This window comes from Rutilus rutilus (assembly GCF_951802725.1).
Source record: "Rutilus rutilus genome assembly, chromosome: 4".
Lineage (NCBI taxonomy): Eukaryota > Metazoa > Chordata > Actinopteri > Cypriniformes > Leuciscidae > Rutilus > Rutilus rutilus.
In genome coordinates, this window is record NC_140212.1 from 13675509 (window position 1) to 13695824 (window position 20316).

At 36.0% G+C, this 20316-nt stretch overlaps 1 protein-coding gene across 6 annotated transcripts in view; it reads right to left on the reverse strand.

Moving 5' to 3' along the window:
* The window catches only part of mybpc1 (myosin binding protein C1), a 35031-nt gene extending 15548 nt beyond the window's left edge, over window positions 1–19483 (reverse strand). The window contains exons 1-15 of one of the 6 annotated variants that reach the window (XM_084406682.1): window positions 19258–19461; window positions 14031–14048; window positions 11640–11702; window positions 10415–10690; window positions 9022–9069; window positions 8418–8468; window positions 7882–7923; window positions 7308–7349; window positions 6440–6550; window positions 5651–5799; window positions 5444–5561; window positions 4808–4859; window positions 3893–3949; window positions 1580–1743; window positions 922–1054 (exon numbers count right to left, since the gene is read on the reverse strand). In XM_084406682.1, coding sequence (XP_084262808.1) covers window positions 922–1054; window positions 1580–1743; window positions 3893–3949; window positions 4808–4859; window positions 5444–5561; window positions 5651–5799; window positions 6440–6550; window positions 7308–7349; window positions 7882–7923; window positions 8418–8468; window positions 9022–9069; window positions 10415–10690; window positions 11640–11702; window positions 14031–14048; window positions 19258–19279 — 1346 coding nt within the window. In that variant the 5' untranslated portion in view covers window positions 19280–19461. Of the gene's footprint in view, window positions 1–921; window positions 1055–1579; window positions 1744–3892; window positions 3950–4807; window positions 4860–5443; window positions 5562–5650; window positions 5800–6439; window positions 6551–7307; window positions 7350–7881; window positions 7924–8417; window positions 8469–9021; window positions 9070–10414; window positions 10691–11639; window positions 11703–14030; window positions 14049–19241 lie in introns of all 6 variants that reach the window. The other 5 variants (XM_084406687.1, XM_084406686.1, XM_084406683.1 and 2 more) reach the window with 5 other exon arrangements.
* Between the last annotated feature and the right edge of the window lie 833 nt (window positions 19484–20316).

Consider the following 20316-nt stretch of genomic DNA (forward strand, 5'->3'; position numbering starts at 1 on the left):
TTACAGTTATATAGAGAGAGAAGAAGAAAAAGAGAGATTCCCCCAAAAAGCAGGGAATCCCTGGGATGACCATCATTGAAGATAAGCAACCAGAAAACTGCACGGACCACCCAAATGGCTTTAATTTAATTGCTTTTACAAAGAAAAGTGGGTTGATATACGCTGCCATAATTTGTTTAGAAGATTTCAACAAAAAATGCATATAACAGCATTTTCTTTTACAATTATTAACAAATTAAGCAACATAAATACCATTATATAAACTATACACTTGCGTTCATGTACTCCTTGCAGAAGTTGAAAGCTGTTTAGCATTTTTTTTTTATAACTAATAAACAAACGAATATTTTTTCTAGTGGAATATATGCAAAAACGTATTATGCCAAATAGCTTAATCGGTGCAGTGAAAAATATAAAAACATAAATAAAATATTTATAATACAAATAAAATAAGATGATCTGTTTTATTTAAAAAATATATATAACTATTTGTACAATATTACCATAAAACATTTCTGCATATCATAAGAGACAAATATGCATTTAATGTAAAATATTCAGGTAGTGTTTGCAACTCTATTAAAGTCCTGTGAGGGTGGTGGTGCCTTTTTCCTGTTGTTAATTTCTCATTGTACACTACATTTAAAACTTCAAATGTAGCTCAAGAGCTTCACATTGGCCTTCACTCACATAACGTCCTTTAAACATTTCTGGAAGTTATCATAAGGCACAGATTAATGTTTTAAGAACGTTGTGTGTTTGCCGGGTATGAAATGCTGATGGATCACTTGTGTGTGTGTGTATAGCAAAGTGTGTTTCTGCACCCCCTGTGACCAGCAAGCGTTTACAGAGGGTTTCATATGAGCGTGTTCCTGAATGTAGTTGTAATAAAAGAGCGTGTGAGAATAGGAGGCGACATACTTTGGAGTTGGGCGGATCTCTTGTCCGTTCTTGTACCATTTTAACTCCACAGTTGGGTCAGCTAGGTCCACAATTAACCGGATCTTTCCGCCTTTGTCCGCCTGATATGCAGGATCCAGTCTCTTGGCAAATGCTGCAGTGGAAAATGAATGCAGATGAATAACAGTGTTACAAGTGAAGAAATTGGCTCTGTGGCATTTTCAAAAGAAACAATTTAAACAGTTAGTTCACCCAAAAATTACAATTCTGTCGAACTCGTCAGACTTTCGTTCATCTTCGGAACACAAATGAAGATATTTTAAATGAAATCTGAGAGATTTCTGTCCCTTCATTGACAGTCTACGAAACTAGAAAGCATTCGCTTATATTTGAATAAAAGCCTAAATTCAATCTGTTCATCATATAAAGTGGCCGAGTCTCTTCAGAAAATTTGGACTAAACCGCTCAATTAAAATGGATTAGTTTTACGATCTCTCATCTCTCATATTTAATAAAAAATATCTTCATTTGTGTTCCAGAGATGAACGAAAGTTTTATGAGTTTGGAACGACATGAGTAAAAGATGACAGAAGTTTCATTTTTGGGTGAACTATCCCTTTAACAATATATCTGACCTGAATACTGCACATTATCAATCTAACAAAGGTTAAATTAGCACCTTCACTCTTTTTCTCTTCCTTTTTGGTTTTCTTCAGTCTTTTCAGCAGGCCTCTGAGATCGGTGATGCCATACGTAAAAGCAATCTTCTCATATTCATCAGGTCGGGCGTTCTTCAAAATCTCCCACACGTCCACATCAGGGGTTTCCTCTTGCTTGTGCTCCCTGACATCACAGAGCAGTAAGACAGTATGAGGTCAGAGGTCATGGCTAGGGCTCTCTGAACATGTGTTGAGGAACCGGATCGGGATGTTCCACTACTATCCTCCTTATTTCTAGTTCCTCAAGACATGTCACACAAAGAGATGGGCTGGAAAATCCCTGCTATGTCATTGGTAACCTGTTACAGGGAGAGATGCCTCACTAGTTTTTAGCTACACGGTGGATCACATGATCAAGGAAGGGATGGTACTGTTTATGATTGGGGACACGAATTTAGTGAGAAGCTATTACTAAATAATTACAAGTCAGTGAAAAGGGGAATGTCACATGATCGTGCTCATGATGGATGTACAAACCAAATCATTTACTAAAAATGTAACATTTGATTCAATGTATTATAATGAAAATTATATTAGGAAAATTTATAATTAGAGCTGTCAATGTAAAATTTATTTAGCGCAGGCCTCAGAATGCGTTATTAAAAGTTTATCTGTTTGAACTTGATGTGGCATAAAGACCGGCAAAGTAAATAGACCAACAACAAAAAATTATGAACATCATTTCCTAAATAGCCAATTTTTTTAAATTGTTGGTCTATTTGATATATAAGTAAATAGACCAACATTTAAAATATGCAGAAAGAACATTATTATTGAGATTATGATGATAGACAGACAGACAGACAGACAGACAGACAGACAGACAGATAGATAGATAGATAGATAGATAGATAGATAGATAGATAGATAGATAGATAGATAGATAGATAGATAGATAGATAGATAGATAGATAGATAGATAGATAGATAGACAGACAGACAGACAGATAGATAGATAGATAGATAGATAGATAGATAGATAGATAGATAGATAGATAGATAGATAGATAGATAGATAGATAGATAGATAGATATGAATTAATCGACAGCCCTAATTATAATCCTTATAATTCATTAATAGTAATCTGTTGACTCTGTCCTGTAGTTTAAACTGTACCCATCTCTTTGTAGAAGTCCTATCTAAACGCATCTGTCAATGTAGTTGTTTTCTTTTATATTAGGGTTAGGAGTCAGGGTTTATTAGGAGTGAATATTGTTGTTATACATGATCACAGTCGTTAAACATGATCAGGGTTAAATTAGTAATCATCAGCTTTTGTCATTCAGCCCTCTTCTTACACAGACATTTCCCTGAATGTCCAGAGGTAACATTATTATTTTCATGTGTTTAATGTGTGTTTCAACAAGTCTGCAGTTGCTCAGGCAAGTATTAAGAACAGCGAAGGTTTGCAGTTGCAGTTGCGTGTCTTGTTTCTCGAGTATAAACAAAGATTACATTAACAAACGTAGCGATAACACTATTTCACAGCTTCATGTAGAAGTGTTCCACCAACAACTCGTAAATGAGTGGAAAACGAGCCCTTTTCGTCAGGTTCTGAATACTAAAGGTTTGTTTCCATCATTGCTGAGTGTTGCTGAATCTTTAATGAATGCTGTCTTTAAATAAAGTGTTACCAGACTACAGTAGGCCAACACTCTTGCTTATACAGTTCCTGTTCAGGTCATGCTTGGGAAGCTAAAGGATTATAATACTTACCAGTGATAACGTCTAATCGTTTAATTACCTACGGTACTAACCTGCCGTGTCTGAATGCGTGAGGAAGAAAAAAAGACAAGCCAAGATAATTTTCAAACTTTTTTCTCTATTATGCAGGAGTTTAACTTCTGCTATTTAGCTAACAACAAAATACTAAAGCAAAACCTCACAAAAAAAAGAGGCAAAACTCCAAAAATAAGTTTGTGTGATTGATGATATTTTGTCTGATTCCAGTATTTCCTTTATGTTGGCTACAAAATACACTTGCACCTAATTATATGCCAAAATGTGTATTAATAATAACAATAAATGGCACATAAATATTGTTTTCCACATTACAGGATGGTTAAGGACAGAGTGGTTGCTTTGTCGCAGTGAATGACATGAAGAAATATTTTTAGGAGTGTAAAAATGTATTGTTGGATTTTAACAACAGTGTAAAAGAAGGATTGAAGAAAAAGTCATCCCTGTCAGGGCATCAGGAAAAAAATTCAAAAAAGAAAAAGAAAGAAAGAAAGAATTGGTCCCCTGTTGGGGGCCAGACTGGAGTTCTCACCTATGTTTGAGAAGCCCACTAAAGTCAAGCTCGCCTGCATCGTCCTGGCCTTCACTGCTGTTGTTCACAAGAGATTAATGGAAATTGAATCAGAAAAGTCACAAACATCAGAATCAAACAATGCTAAAAGAACAACGCAAGACCTGCAATCTCTGCATCCAAACGAATGCAGGATTGAGGTGCACACAATAACCTTTCGCTTGGCGGCCGAGTACCAAAGCACTGGCGTTGGGCGAACTGATTTGTGCACAAACTACCAAGGGTGTTCTCATGACAGATTCTCCCAATGTTATACTTTTGGGAGAACAGTATGAGCTTGGATAGTTTGCGTTGCTTTCTGACACATTGTTGGGGTGGAAGTTCCCAGTGCAAGCGTTGGACAAGTTCAACACATTGGTTTGGTTTGGTTTGGTTGGTTTGGTCGACGGGTTGATTTGGTGGTAAATATATTTGGAAAAAATGGTTAACTGAGAACTTTCTGGTAACCCAGCCCGTCATCAAACCATGTTCATACATCGGTTTGTTGAGGATTACTGGAACAGAAGTCCTGTTTTAATTGATTAAACATTCACAGAGAAGATGTCACTGTAATGCATCATTTATGTTGGAAAAGAATATTTTATGTTTTTGAAAGTCAAGTAGCCTATTGTAACACATAATTTATATATACTGTATATATTGTAAATAATTGAAATATTATTTTATTTGATATATCACTAATATATTTTACCTTCATATATTCACTACCAATAATTTAGATATGTTATACTGACATAAAGTAACATTATCGTTATTTTATATTTTGTAATGATTAATTACAGTACTTACTAAACCACACTTTTTTAAAACATTTCTGCCATTTTGCTATATATTTCTCTTTAAAAATTATTTTGGGGGAGGATGGTCCCCCTTTACCTTCTTTTGAAAGCTGAGCGAATATCAATGCTCTGAGAACCCTCAGGGATTTCTGAGAAGAAGAAAAAAAGAAAAAATGGATGAAATACGATAAAGGGATAAAATGTACACTAAAAGTTTGAGGTCTGTACGATTTATTTATGTTTTTGAAAGACGTCTCTAATGCCCACCAAGGCTGCATTTATTTGATTAGTAAAAACAGTAATATTGTGAAATATTATAACAATATAAAATAACTGTTTTAATTGAAATAAATTCCTGTGATGGCAAAGCTGAATTTTCAGCACCATTAGTCCAGTCTTTAGTGTCACATGACCCTTCAGAAATAATTCTAATATGCTGATTTGCTGCTCAAGAAACATTTCTAATGTTATTCAATATTGAAAATAGTAGTTGCTGACAAATATTTGTGTGTGAAATCATTGATACGTTGTTTTCAGGATTCTTCGATAAATAGAACGTTCAAAAGAACATAATTTATTTGAAATAGAAACCTTTTTTTAACATTACAAATGTCTCTACTGTGACTTTTGGACCATTTTGACGTGTCCTTGCTGAATAAAAAATCGTAATGACCCAAACTTGGTAGTGCATGTGTCTTTGTAAGTGTTTGTTGTGTTCAATCAGAAAACAAACCTTTGACCTCCAGGTCAAAAGAGCAGCTATCAAATTTGTCTTTGTAGGTGACCTCACATCTGTAATTCCCTGCATAGTTCTCCTTCGCCTTAATGATGTGCATCTCAAAGGTGTGAATCTACAGCGAAAACCAATGCCAAATATTGCTTAAAGAATAGGAAAGTTATGCAAATGCTTCTTTACAATACGTTGGTTGAGCGGGATCACCTTGGAAAAGCGATCAAAAGATTCTTTAAGCTGAAGGTGCTTCCCAGTCTTGCTAGCCAGATCCATCCACTTGCCCTTGAACCACTTAATGGTTGGTTTACGAAGCAAGTCTTTGGCCTCCACTTTAGCAACGAAGCTGATGTCTCCACCTTTCAAACAACAAAGTAAAACATACTGCAGTTGTGTTTGTTGAATAAACATTGCGAGATCCTAAAGATGTGCATAAGAGCTTAAAGTGCCTCTATTGTGCTATTCTAAAAGTTCCTAATTTAGTTTTGGAGGTCTCCTACAATAGGTTTACATGCATCCAAGGTCAAAAAACACCTATAATATACATTGCACATCACCTCATTTCTAAAAGAGTCTGAAAACGGTTAGTTCGATGACACATTCTCTCTAAACCCCTCCTTTCCAAGAGCCTGCTTTGCTCTGATTTGCTTTGGAAGTGCATGCAATGTGGATCTGCTTTCGCAGCCAAGAAAACAGCATCTTCTCGACATGTTGAAAACACAAAACAAACTCTTCCAGCTAGTGTTTGAGGCAGGCATTATGCAAATTTGTTACAAACCTTGTGCTGGAAGTAAGACTGGAATTACTGACGACTGACGACAGAATCGGTTCTATTTTTCGTAAGACGTTGAACTTTGATCTTTGAAACTTTGCAGACCTTCAACATTCACAAACATCTATGCAACACACTACATGAAAGGTAATTTCTGAAAAAAAAAAAAGCATAATAGGGGCACTTTAAGAATGAACGGGAACCGTTACAAAGCTGCATTTACTGACCTACATTGATGGAGCCACCCTGGGGCTTTTCAATCAACAGAGTCGAGAGCGGTGGAGTATCAATCTGTTTGTCAATGTCCTCAGGAGGCTGTCCATCCCCCAGAGACCACACTGATCATTTAGGAGAAAGAGCACACTTATCCCACTTATACATTTTTGGTAGCTTTTAGCTTTATAATAACTTTCATATTATATGTAAAACTTTTTAGATACCTAAGTTGTGCAAATTGAAATATCAATATTAATGCCCATCTATATTTCTATTGAAATATATTCATATTTTTAAATGACTTAATGAAAGTTATTATAAAGTGTTTTAAATCCATATATATCTTCCAATCGTCCATTTGCCTGAACTGACACACATAATACCCAACAAACACACAGTGACACATCATCATCACACACTGCTGCCACAAAGCAACATGGAAAGCATAAAGACACTGAACAATGACCTTTAAGAGGGAAAAGAGAGAATCAGTTAACATATGTAAATATACATTGCATTGCAAAATCATTGCGGAAAATATTCTGATTGCTCAATGAGATTTCACAGATTTTTTTTTTTTAGTCAATGATCAATGAGATTAAATATAGTATAAATAAAAAATGAACTGTGCCATTCATTTTCCCATGGAGTATGAAAAAGCAGATGATCTCTAAAACCCCTCCGGTTTCTTTCAAGATGGGGTTTGGGATTATTACAGCGCTCTTGCCAAATGTATCTGTTTACCGGTCCCATTTGGATGTCCACTGTGGGAAAATGAGGCAGTGAAAGCGTCTTATGATGCTTTGACTAGACTTATTTCGGCCTTTGTTTCCGGTTTCTAGGGATCCGTTAAAGCGTCTACTGTAGTTATAGAATTACCTGAGTCTTTTCTCCCCCTGGTTGACTCAGGGTCGCTATCATCTAAACAGAGACAGAGAGAAATTTACAGCACATTATAAGAAATAGTACTGTAAAGTCCATTGCGGCCAGCACACTGTAACACACAATTGCACATATAAAACATGAACTGAAAGCAGGAACAGATTGTTAATGTCATGCGCCATTCCGTACACGTTCAGATGTCTTTTCAGGAATCATTGTGCTTGACTGCAATAAAAAATATTTGTATATTTACATACAACTATTCGTTTTTAATTTGCAATTACAGTTATATTTTTAATTTTATTATAAAATGAAAAATATTATATTTTAGTAATGCATTTATGGTGACATAAAAGACAGAATTTCCAGCATCCTCAGAGGAATTTCCACTTATGTTGCAATGGTGCACTGGAAGTAAAGGTAAATTCACGCAGGGCAATGATCTCTATCTGCTATAAGTAACCTCATTAATCCTGAACCTGTTTGCTCAAATGAATAGATTCACATATAATCTAAAAATAAACCCCTGGATCAAGAGTAACGAGGGCATTAATTAATAAAAGACTCTTACTAGGAAGGTCAATAGAAAGTTTCTTGGGTGTGCTGCCATTCTCTGTGAAAGAAAACAAAATATTATTCATTATGAGTATCTGTTTCACCAAGGTAAGGGTTGTTTATCGGCCTAAAATAGAGACAATTTTCAATTTAATACAATGTTGCATACTTTAGCTGTTTTATAATAAATTTTCCTTTTGAATTAGCTTTTTCTTTGACTTTACTACACATTTAAAACATCATTAAAATATTGTATTATATGCAAAAACTTTATGTTTGCACAAACATAGTATTATGTCAGAAATCAGACATGATCAGATGTCAACTCTTCCTTTATATATGATTATATTTTATATAAAGGGTCTAAATGCTTGTATAGGAGTCAGGCAAAAATCACAAACATTAAGTGCATCTGTTTTTGCATACATGCGTTCCTTTGCTAAATCTATTTAGCGCAACCTTTAGCTTGTTTTATCACTGACATGTTCATAGCAGCAACATTAGTAAAGAACAGCAGTGATTTGATGAAGATGGGTCATCATGGCTACCAACCTGCTGGAGGTGGAGGTGATGGGGTGCTGGCGGTGACATCATCATCTTTATCTGAAATAAAGGTGTGATTGACACATACACCCACCTATCACTGAACTCCATTTCCAGCCGTAGACCAAACACAGCATGCATTTGCACAGTCAAACATGAACTTTAAATTCACCATGAACCCGCTTACAAATAAAAGATGGAATGCTGGCAATGTTTACATGTGTTTTTGACAAGAATGAGATGAATGTCATGTGACTATGTTGCAGTTGTGTATACGTGTGTGAGGATGAAGTGCGCTAAAAGACAGAAGCAATATGTATGCCATGCAGGCTATGGCAACACATGTGGATGGAAGGAAGTGTGGTTATATTTTGGCTTCGGTGAAACCCATGAGCATTATTTTGCAATACACAAAGAAACTATTGCAGAAGATTCAGTTTGTTGCAGCAGGAACAGATTTAATCTTCAGCAACTTGTCTGTACTTAAATACTTGAAAAAGCCACATAATTAAAGCTTCAGAGAAAACACAGTGATGCTCAAAAGTACATACACACAGCTCCACACAAAATGCACATTGACTGATATACTTCTCTGTGTCTTCCATTGGCATACCTTTTAATGGGGTAACTATTGTCTTAGCAGACTTCTTCAGTGAAGGTGCTGATCAGTATAAATTCAAATGTTAGAGGACACACAAATACATTTAGACTACTTATAAACTGGATTACAATGTCTTAGTCTGGACTTTTCTTACTCTTTTGGACTTGCTCTGGGATTTACATCACACACATGCACTCTAAAGGTCACATATCTTACAAGCACTGTCAGTACAGAGCTTAAAGGACTACAGAAAGGGGAATTAAATGTAACATTTGCAACCTAAAGTTGTAAGAAAAGAAAAAAAGGTTCTTTGAATATAATTTGATGTGAAGGACTTTCCTGTACAGGTCTTTGCATGCTAGTGAGAGATCTGGTATACTCTAGGAACACCTGGGTCAAAACATGTGGTGCCGTTATAACATTATTACAGATATGTCTATATCAGATTTTTAAAGATTTATTAATTTATTCTGAAATAGACAATGCAAATTATTCAACATCTAAAAAGATGAAAATGTACCCAAGTTAGCCAAAGGCTAATTTTCATTGGCAGTCCCTTTGCCTGATGTTATTAGACAGGAAACTAAAACAAATCATAGATATTTAGACTTATTTAGACAAATATATATACGGTTACGTAAAGTTTAATGCTTGTATTGCTATCAGTGATTATGAAAGTTTTGCTTGAAATCAACTTTGCTTCCCACATGTACTTGACCTGGATCGTATTAAACTTGCAGTGTTGGGGAGACGGTAACTATAATCTTACTCACTACAAACGTTTAGCATTGTAACAGTAGCTTAACTATTTTTTTGCAGCAAGAATTGATGTAGTGCAAGTAGAAGAAAGGAAAAAAAAGTGTGATTTTTTTTTTTTTTTATAAAAACATAAAATCTTACCAACCCCAACCCTGTTTAAAACATTACCATTTTCAACGGTAGTGTATATAAAAATTATATATATACATTGTGTATTTATAATTAAAATGAGAAAAAATTAAGATGTTAAAAAAAACAGTGTTTGTACAGTAAATATATTTGTTAAAAAAATGGTTCAAATGAGAAAAATGTAAGTATGTTTTACACAAGAATGAAGATTTTAAAAAAAAGCTGTTTTCTTCTATAAGGAGTGGGTTGTCTTAATTATCTAAAAGTCACATGACCAGATGAACATCATCCATCTTATCTCAATCATGGCTGAATGTGAACAGAGCATTCACTACAATAATGGTCAGGTTTGAAAAACATTGAAAAACCGCTATGTTTTCAAGCAAGTTAAATGTTGTTGCCCAATTGCAATCCTCATTGTTTTTATGTACCTTGTAGCTTTGCAAACTACAGTCTAAAGGTAGCTTCCCCAACACTGACAACTTGTTATTGGAGTTTTACTCTTAGTAATACTCACCAAGAACTTTTGAGGTGCTGGGCTCCTCTTCTTTTACCTCAGTCACCTCGACAAGCTTCTCAGCCCGTGTTGGCTCTGGCTCATTGTGCCCATTCTCTACAGGCTCTGTCACTATTGGCCTTGTGTCTGTGACCTCACCCTCTACTGGCTCTATTTCAGTCACCACAATTATAATGGGTTGTGGCTGTGGAGCCTCAGCAGCAGGTATGGGTACGGCTGCCTCTGGTTCTGTGACAGTCACTATGACCTCTGTGTCTTTGGTTGCCACTTTAGCCTCTGTACAGCAAACACAGCCAGGCTAGAGCAGCAAGACTTCAGGAAGCCAACTTCAGCCCAGCTGATTACACATGCACACTCTCATATAGATGTAGAGTAACTAAACTGGTCAATTAAGTGCAAAAATAAGTCAAATATGTGTTTTAATATGCATTTTTATATATATGAAATGTTACGCTAATAATATCTTTAAGGATTTTTTTCAGGTCCGTTTGAATTCAGTCAGATCTAGTCACTGTACATCTATGAAACTGTAAATCCCAAAAAGAAGCAAAGTACATCCAACTCTGCAAGCATCTGTACACTTGTGCAAGATTAAAAACAATTCAAAATTCTATTCGTTATTTTTATACACAAAAGGTCTGCAGATGTTTTAGTATATATTTATTTAAAATATATAATTTAGTAATATAATATATAGGCCTAAATATTACTATACATATTATATATTTAATTTTTTTTATATTTGTACACACCAACTACAGCCATAACGAGAATTTAGCATTTCTAATGCAGTCAGCTTTATTTTGAAAGCACAATAAACAGTTGATGCCTACACAGATCAGTCATCTTTCTGTGGGTGTCATTTGCTTCTTTTCATATACTATACCTTCACATCAAACTTCTCCATACACAGATGTGCATTTACTCAAGAAAATCCTGTCATCCATTAACCCGAACAGGCATTAGTACTGACGCAGGTGTGGGTTAAGGTGTGTGGACCACCGTGGTGTTCGCTTGAACCTTTTGGGCCATGAGGTGTGTGTGTTTACCGTAGTTTGTACCGTATGTGAGATGATTTACCTGAACTGTTGTGGTCACAAAGTGATAATTTGGTGGAAATCACAGTGCCGCAAACACAAACACTCTCACACACGTGAGGTAAGAGTGCCGTGGGTGAAACTGAGAAGCGAAAGAAAGCAAAGGGGGGATTTGGTCGAACACCTACCTTTTGGTGTGATCTGAACCGAGTTCTCAGATGGGGCGTCACCAGAGACTGGGGCAACATTCTCTGAGTATGTGACAGACATAGCGGAGGAATGCAAGTGCCTCTTTCAAAGCATGAAGCGTCAGCAACACAAACAGACACATACATATGCTGAAGGACAGGAGACGATACAACATACTCACTCACAGACACTTACATGTATATACAGATATAAAAGTCATTACATACACAAAAACACACAGTGGACCTCCCTCAATTATAAAATACAAGCAAAAAAACTTCTGCTTGTCTTTCAGGAAGTCCACTGTCAGGACAGAGGAAAATGGAGAATTCCCCAAAACATTCCTGTTTTGGAGAGTAAAAGAAAATGAAATGATCTCTGAAGCATGAAATGGACATAATTTTACAATGATTCTTCTTCTTTTTTTTTTTAAGGGGATGTATGTCTCAGTACACTGGTATAAACATGGGCCAGAAATGTCATCTGAATCAACAACCCATGATCATCTGGACAGAATACAGGGATTTAGACCACTTGATTGATAACTGATCAAGGCATAGCATTGACTCATCTGTTGAATACTTCACATTTGCACTGCTGTGACCACCATGTTTGCACATTTAGACTATACCAGTGCTGTGCGCTTATGACCTTATTGAATGTGTACTTTGCTGCAGAAACACAGAATGTCATACGAAACAGGTCCACATCAAAGTACTTAAAGCCTTAGACACTCACAGAACTCAACTGGAATCAACCGGTGGTGTAGCCTAGCCTAGTGTAGCAGAGAATGTAGCCTAGATTATAATTAGCCTATTTATTCACTTTATTAGGTAGCCTATGTGACTCCCTAGAATACTTTAATGTTTTAAAAGAAAAATAGTCTCTTTATGCTCATCAAGCCTGCATTAAATGATCAAAAATACAGAAAAAAATGAAATATTGTGAAATATTACACAATTTAAATAATGGTTTTCTACTTTAATATAGCCTACTTTAAAATATCATTTATTTCTGTGGTAGCAAAGCTGAATTTTCAGTATCATTGCTCCATTCTTCAGTGTCACATGATGATCCTTCTGAATCATTCTAAGATGATGAGTTGATTCTCAGTTATTGTCAATGTTGGAAACAGTTGTGCTACTTAGTATTTTTTTGGAACCTGTAGGCTACTCAGGATTGATGAATAAAAAGTTTAAAAAGAACAGCATTTATTTCAAATATAAATGTTTTGTAACAAATGCTGTTCTTTTTAACTTTTTATTCAACAATGAATCCTGAAAAAAGTATGACAGGCTCCAAAAAAATATATTAACAACTGTTTCTAACATTGATAATAACTGAGCAGCAAATCAGCAGAAAGATAAGATCATGTGACACTGAAGACTGGAGTAATGATGCTGAAAATTCAGCTTTGCATCACAGGTAAACATTAGCCTATATTTTAAAGTATAGGCTATAGAAAACAATTATTTTAAATTGTAATAATATTTCACAAAATTAGCCTACTGATTTTTTTTTTTGATTTTTTTTTTTTTTTATCAAATAAATGCATGCAAGAGACTTCTTTCAAAACATGAAAGTTTCCGCACTTTTGACCGATACTGTAGAATGTTTTTTGTATAATTTCACGATTATTTAATTATTAATTATATATGGCAAAGGTGCGGTGACTGCGGTCACGTTTATCGTTTTCTGGCAATTTTTCGCGGGCGAAATCCAGTCATTTCAATATGAATCCACGCGCTCGTGAATTTCTCAAATTATTGATCGACGCAGTGAACAACTGAAAGCTGCTTGGTTTGTAAGTAACATCAGTTTGAGCTCTTACATTGCTACAATATTGATAATAAACAATTGACCTTTTATGACCGCGAAAAAATCACAGAAAGTCTAATAATGTTACCGCACCTTAAATGTTTTGGCCGCGAAACTTTGTGTTTCACAGTTTCCAACTCACGCTGCTACTTTCACGTGTATCTCTCCACTTTGCCACTCGTTTCCAATACACCGTTAGAGAACAGAAAATTGGCGCCATCTTTTGACTCAAAAGAACCAGTTTAGTAATGCCCTTGGATTACTAAAGTAGGCTAGGCCTATTGATAATATGATAAGAATGAATGTTTTGATATATTTTTAAGTCTAGCAGTCCCCATTAAACCAAAAAATACATCGAGCTGGATGATAGAGAACTGTTACACTGGAGCTAAATATATTAGCTAGCTTAGCTAGTCTAGAATAAAATGTGTTCTTTCTGTTTTCTCTGCAGCCAATGATTTCTAGTCAAGACTGTTTAAAGTTAAAACTATTGAATCTCGTTTATCCATTCACTCATAAAAACCTATCCAGGGTGAGGCAAACAAGGTTTTCTGAAGAAATTCACCACTCACCTTCAGGTTGGCCATCATCTGTGAGGAAAAAGAAAGAAAGAAAAACAGCTCCATGAAGTTTACTTTATTTTAGGCAGGCTAATGAAGCTTTAAATGTTTCTACAATATTGGATAGTAGGCTACTGTGGCCCCCAATTATTATCCATCTTCCCATAAAAAAAATCCAAGTGTCATTTGCAAACAAATGTGCTTGTGCTGTCTTTAAAATAAAAGCCACTTGGTTTAATATTTGATCAAATATAATGACATTTTACTGTCTGTATACTTTTTGGGCTACTGTACTTATTTGAGCTTTGTTTGTCTTTAAAGCATTCAGGTTTAAACTAAGTGTCAGTGTGCAGTATTGTGTTAGTTGCGGTGCATATGACTAGACTTATAACAGTTTATAGAAGCACATGTTGACACAGAGTTACAGTAAACCCAGCAGAGCATGATGAAAGTGTTCTTACAGATCCTAATGTGATTAGAGGAGTTAAATAAAAGCCTAACAAGATCAATGAGCGCATACATCCCATGGTATGATAGTTCTAAAATAAACCAGCGGTTTTATTTATAGATTACCATAGCATGGACACGCGATGGGCACCTGACTCTTTTTAAAGCAGACAAAGTTGCAAATGATCTAATCTCATCTTTGAATGTACGTAGAAAGCTGTGATGCTAAATTTATGCGCATAAAAAGACAAACATGAGGTCATGTGATGGGATTTTGAGCAATCATTTTGAGTTGCTGGATAGAAACATGAACATGAAGTACTATAGGAATGCAAATTCACAAATGAGATCTCTTTAACATTTCATTGCTTGAGAGCAATGAGAGTAAATGGAGAATAAATGGAGACTTTTAGAATATCCTGCTTCTCAGATTTACACTACAAAAACACCTAATCTTACATGTGTCTCCGAAATCTGCACTCAAAGTCAGAGATCTCAAACTTCCAGGGATGTTTAGGAAGAACATTTGAGACCAAGTTGAACGTCTTGGACCATTGTGAACTCCACTAGGTCTCCTGAACTCTTAAAGAGCAATAAAACCTTCCTCTGGGTTATTACGTGATGTAAATGTCAGCAGCTTTGTCTCAGACCCGCTCCTGTTGCCTTGGCATGGGCTGCTGTGAATTCTATGAGGATGCCAGCCTAGTCTGATCATGGCACAAAAGGATCTCTGTGAAGCACTCGAAGAACGACCGCTCCATTCCTGCCCCCTGCTGTCAGGAGCCAATGTGAACACCTGTGCGTTTAGCCTATTGACATTTTTGACATCTCTCAGCTTTCAGCTCCCTCGTTTTTTGCTGTCTCTGTCAGTCCATCTCTCCTTCACTGGGTATTATCTTCAGTTCATTGTCACATTTTGTGCACACTGTACTGTAGGACATCATGTCCTATATTGCATTGTCTCCTCAGTCGTCATCATACGGTGTAGCTAAAAACTTCTTAAAAGACTCGTCAAAATGCATAAAGTTCGCTTAAATTCATGAGACTTGGGACACAATTATATGGGACCATCAGAAATGTAAAGAGACATTTAGATGGTCTAACTAACATCTGAGAGTAGGGATTTGATCACTAAAAAGATAATAATAATAATAATAGTAATCATGATTATTGTAATGATCTCCCCACTAAACAGTATGTAATTAATAATCATTATCAGTATAAATCTTGTTTTTATGCATGTTAATTAGTCTTTTGAGGCACAGAATTTGTTCACGTAATTATTTTACCTCTTTTTTTTTTTGTCTTGTGCATGTCCTGACAATGGAAAAAACTAAATTTTGCATGTCTTTTGAGACACCTAATCTTATTTTATCTCCCTCTTTTTTGTCTTGTGCATATTGTGAGAAAAGCACTAGGCTATATATATATGTAATAATATTAAATCAAGATGTTTTTTGCATGTGAGTTAGTCTTTTGAGATATCTAATCTTATTTTATGTCTCTCTCTCTTTTGTTATCTTGTGCATGATGCCATCCTACAGGTCATGTCTTTTGGACACCTTAGCTCAGATCTGGCAATGACGTGGGTCCTTCCACCCATAAAAGAGTCATTTATGTCACCGTTAAGCTGGCTTGTGTGGCATTCTGCCCGTTTCGAGATCCTCCCTGGCTCATCCAGCAATAACGACAATTCTGAAAGGTATTGTTTTACCATCGCAGTGCAGCACAACAGTATGCAGGTATGTTCAGCTGTCCCTACTGCTGTCGTGAAGACAGACAGGCTCATGTTGACCCCCCACACACAAACACTTGTTACTAGTCCTCCAGTTCAATATAGATAGAATTTAGACCTCATTTATTAAAGAACATTTTCACTGTGGCTAACTTTTGATTGTCAAAAAAATCACACAGACTGAAAATCTTCCATAATCAAAAGGTTAAGAGGGCATAGATGCAGCTTTTAGTCTTTTTTTAATTGTTGTAGTTCTACAAGAACAAAGTACAATTGCACATGGAAGTCGTGCTAACTTTGCTGGCACAGATAATGACAGACATCATAGAGCAGATGACAGCTTGAATGTGTTGTTTCTCTTGGTGTTGATTTATGAGTGGGATCTGACATGAAGGAATGACACTTCAACTTCTTTGAATGAGAAAAAAGTGAAAGTGAGGCATGCAGGATCCAAAATTAACACTCGCTCAAGTAAAAGTTGCCAATTGGCTGGTAACTTTATAAGGAACTGTTACATAATGCAAAATAGTTAAAGTTATTGACGTGCATAATTCAAAACTAATGGCATACAGACCATCTACAAGTAAAACATCTGAAAAAAATGTTTTTATAGGATACCTAAAATTTTATTTTCCCAGGACTTCATGGGAAGATAACTCATATATTTAAAAGTGGAATATTTCTCACATAAAAACTCTAGAAATAAAATAAAAAATAAAACAAGGTCTCTTCAGTGCAAGTTCACAGAGAGATAGAGACCAGGTCATATATGATGTTGCGAGTGACACAATGACCTGATCTGTTTCTCTGTTTCTCCATTAGCCCACCATTAGCCGGAGAAAAAGTTAATTTTGGACCCTGGATATACGCCACCCTAATGTAGGGTGGGTTTTACATGATGGGGATTATTTCACCTTTGACTATCTTTAAGTCATTAGTCAAAGGGCAGCTATTACCCTGATACGCCTCCAGAGATAAACTTTCACTGATACAGGCTGCTGAGGTTTTTTGTTTCCTTCCATTGTTGCTTTCTTGTGGGATGCTATTTGGGATGCTGTCATATGGAGAGGTAGGTCACAACCTCCATCCTTTGATACTGTGTATCACAGAGATCAAAGTTCAAACAAACAAGAGCTCAGGATTCTCAGCATGATAGAGACATAAAGTCACTGGATGAAAGATAGGACTAACAGAGAGAAGAGAGAGAGCAATGGGGATTAAAAGTCTGCTCATTCTGAACTATTCCAGGGGTCTGGAATCCAGTTCCCCGGGGGTCCAGCCCTGTTCATCCCTCATCCAGCCTTTTAAAGCCTGGAGTCAACGCTCCACGGCAACCCCAACCCTCCCCCATCAGCTGTTCCCTCAAATTTATGAGAACAATAATTTTCTTTTTCAAACAGACATGGTCACAATGTCTAATACTCACTCTCTTTTGAGGTTATTTGTGAAAGGCATCTACTGTACATGAAATCCATTGTACTTTTAATATTATAGTTGGCACATCAACTACTTTGTTTTCATCTTTCACAGTAACCAATTCGAAGTCTCATTGTTTGTTACTTGAGAAAGGAACTACTTGTACTGCAAAAAGCATTTTCTTAATCACAATTTCGTGTCTTGTTTTCCGGTAAAAATATTGAAACATCCTTAAAACAAGATACATTTACTTGAGAAGCTAAATGGTAATAGTAAAATAGGTTTGTTTTTATTTCTTGTTTTAAATTTTATTTTGTTAATGCTAAAATCAAGGTACTTGAGCACAATCAACTGGATGGCATTTGCGATGGGCGACGGGCACGTCTGCAAACCATTTTACAGAAATGAATCGTGCCACCTCCCTGTTTATGACCATGTTTATGAGCATCATCAAAATAGCAGCCGTAACATCAGTCTCCAAGATCGCCCTCATTCTGCTTCATAATCCCCATTGTCCGTTGTTGGACGGATCCTTTCCAATGTGCATATGTTTAGAGGCAGATATTAAAATATCATCCTCAGAAAAAAGCTAAAGAATGACCAAAAATAAAATTTAAATGTCAACGGTGCTTGTCAAGAATGATGAAATCTCATCGCGTAAGAGCTGTTGTGCTCATGGGGACGCAGTTCCAAATGTCGAAATCTGTCTGGCATAATAATAATTTTCCATGATAATAATAATAATGCAATGAAACTCAAAGGACAACAACACACAATGCCGCATCCTCATATTTCTCCATCCATCCATTAGGCAGTGGAAGCTGATCTCTATATCATCACCCCTGAAATATTTGTCCATCTGGAGGCGTAGCATCCCCACTGGGCCATCAGCATTGCATCATCCATCAGCGATGCCTCTGGCACTGCAGTAAAGCTGGGCTCTAGGACTTGTAACCCAGCGCCGGGTAAGTCACCACCATTCCATACCCAGAATCCTGTGCAGCTCAGCTGACTGTGCTCTCCTAATCGCCTTGACTATGTGCCATCCATCATAGCAACAGTCATGACAATAGTTGCTTTGTCTAAAGTTGTTTGGATCACCTCATCATCCAGCACACTGTGAATCCCAAAGTCGCTCCCAGAATTCCTGATCATCCCTGAGCTTTTTATGTCTGCTTGGGTCACTCTCATGACTGCAGGGATGCAGCAAAGCAGCACTTACTTCTAACCAACCACCTTGACCTATACATTATACTCTATATTTTGTAGTACGCTATATTCCGTACACTGTTTCATCTCACACAGCTGATAATACACAATTATCTGCATTCTTTACTTTCTCAACTTTGTATATGATGTATGTGTGTCAAATGCACCAAGGTGAGATTGCCTATTGCCTAGTTCAAGCCTATTTGGCTCATAAACTTTAGATTAGAATCAAAACTGGTGAAGCAAATCAACAACACAGTGCGGCTAATTTGTTATCAGCATCTTTGTTAGTAAGGTTGAGGTGATATCACTCATTAATGTTGCTGTTTGTCTTGATTTGGTAGAATAATTATAATAATGTCTTGCCATCCTAAAACATTTCTCTACCTTTTGCTCCAGATTTCCCATCAGGCTACAAGAATTCATTCTCACCTTTCTTTGTGGGCTCAGGCATGTTGAGCCGTTCTCCGGTGGACCAGGCACCAGTTGGAGGGGTTCAGGGGTGAGTCTGGGCTGCCCAGTATGTGTGGCAGGGGGTGTCCTTTAGCCAGGGGGTGTAATGATGGAGAAACAGAGGTGAGGAAAGCTGCACCAGAGACTGTGGAAGCCAATGAGGATGAGGGCAACGCAGGAACGTGAAGGAGAAAGTAACAGATCTGGGGGTGATGAATAAATGGGGTTTATATAGCGCTCATCCTAGCCACTCCTCTCTCTCTTTGATAATGGAGCCCAAAAAGATCCCTAACACCTCCCTCCCCTTTTCTCCTAAAGTCCTGGGGATTAGATGTGGCTCGCTGTGCCCTGTCTCCTCACCAGCTGGAGCCAGACAGCGAGAGGGGCTTTTGGATAACGTTGCATTGCAGAAAAAAAGACGGTATTTCTGTTGACAAGTTGGCATTGCTTTGAATATGTCACAAAGAGACATAACTTATTTATATACAGAATGCCTGACACTTAAATCAAAATGATAATGAGTGTATAATTTTATAATTGGCATAATTGTAATGTATAGAATGATATATTTCATAATTTATAATAATGTAATAATAAGATATATAATAAATATTTAATAAAATGTAATAAAATAAAATGTCAGATTTACAATTTATAAATTTTTAAATTATATGAAATATAAAATAATATACAATATAATAAAATGTAATAAAATAAAAATAGTCAAATTTTCCATTTATTTATTTTTTAATTTATAATAATATATAATCATATGATATATAATAAATAACATTAAATAAATGTATATATTTTTATAATTAAAAAAAGATATAATAATAAATGATACAATAATAATAGTAAAATACAATATTATATATTTTTTTTTTTACTTTTTAAACTTTTTTTTTTAAACATAAAAAACATCTAGATTAATATACTGTCAACAATGTGTTTGTAATGAAGAGACGACCCTGCCACAAGACCCATGTCAAGGGCATTGACTATAGGGTGAATGAAATAGATATTATTAGGTGATGC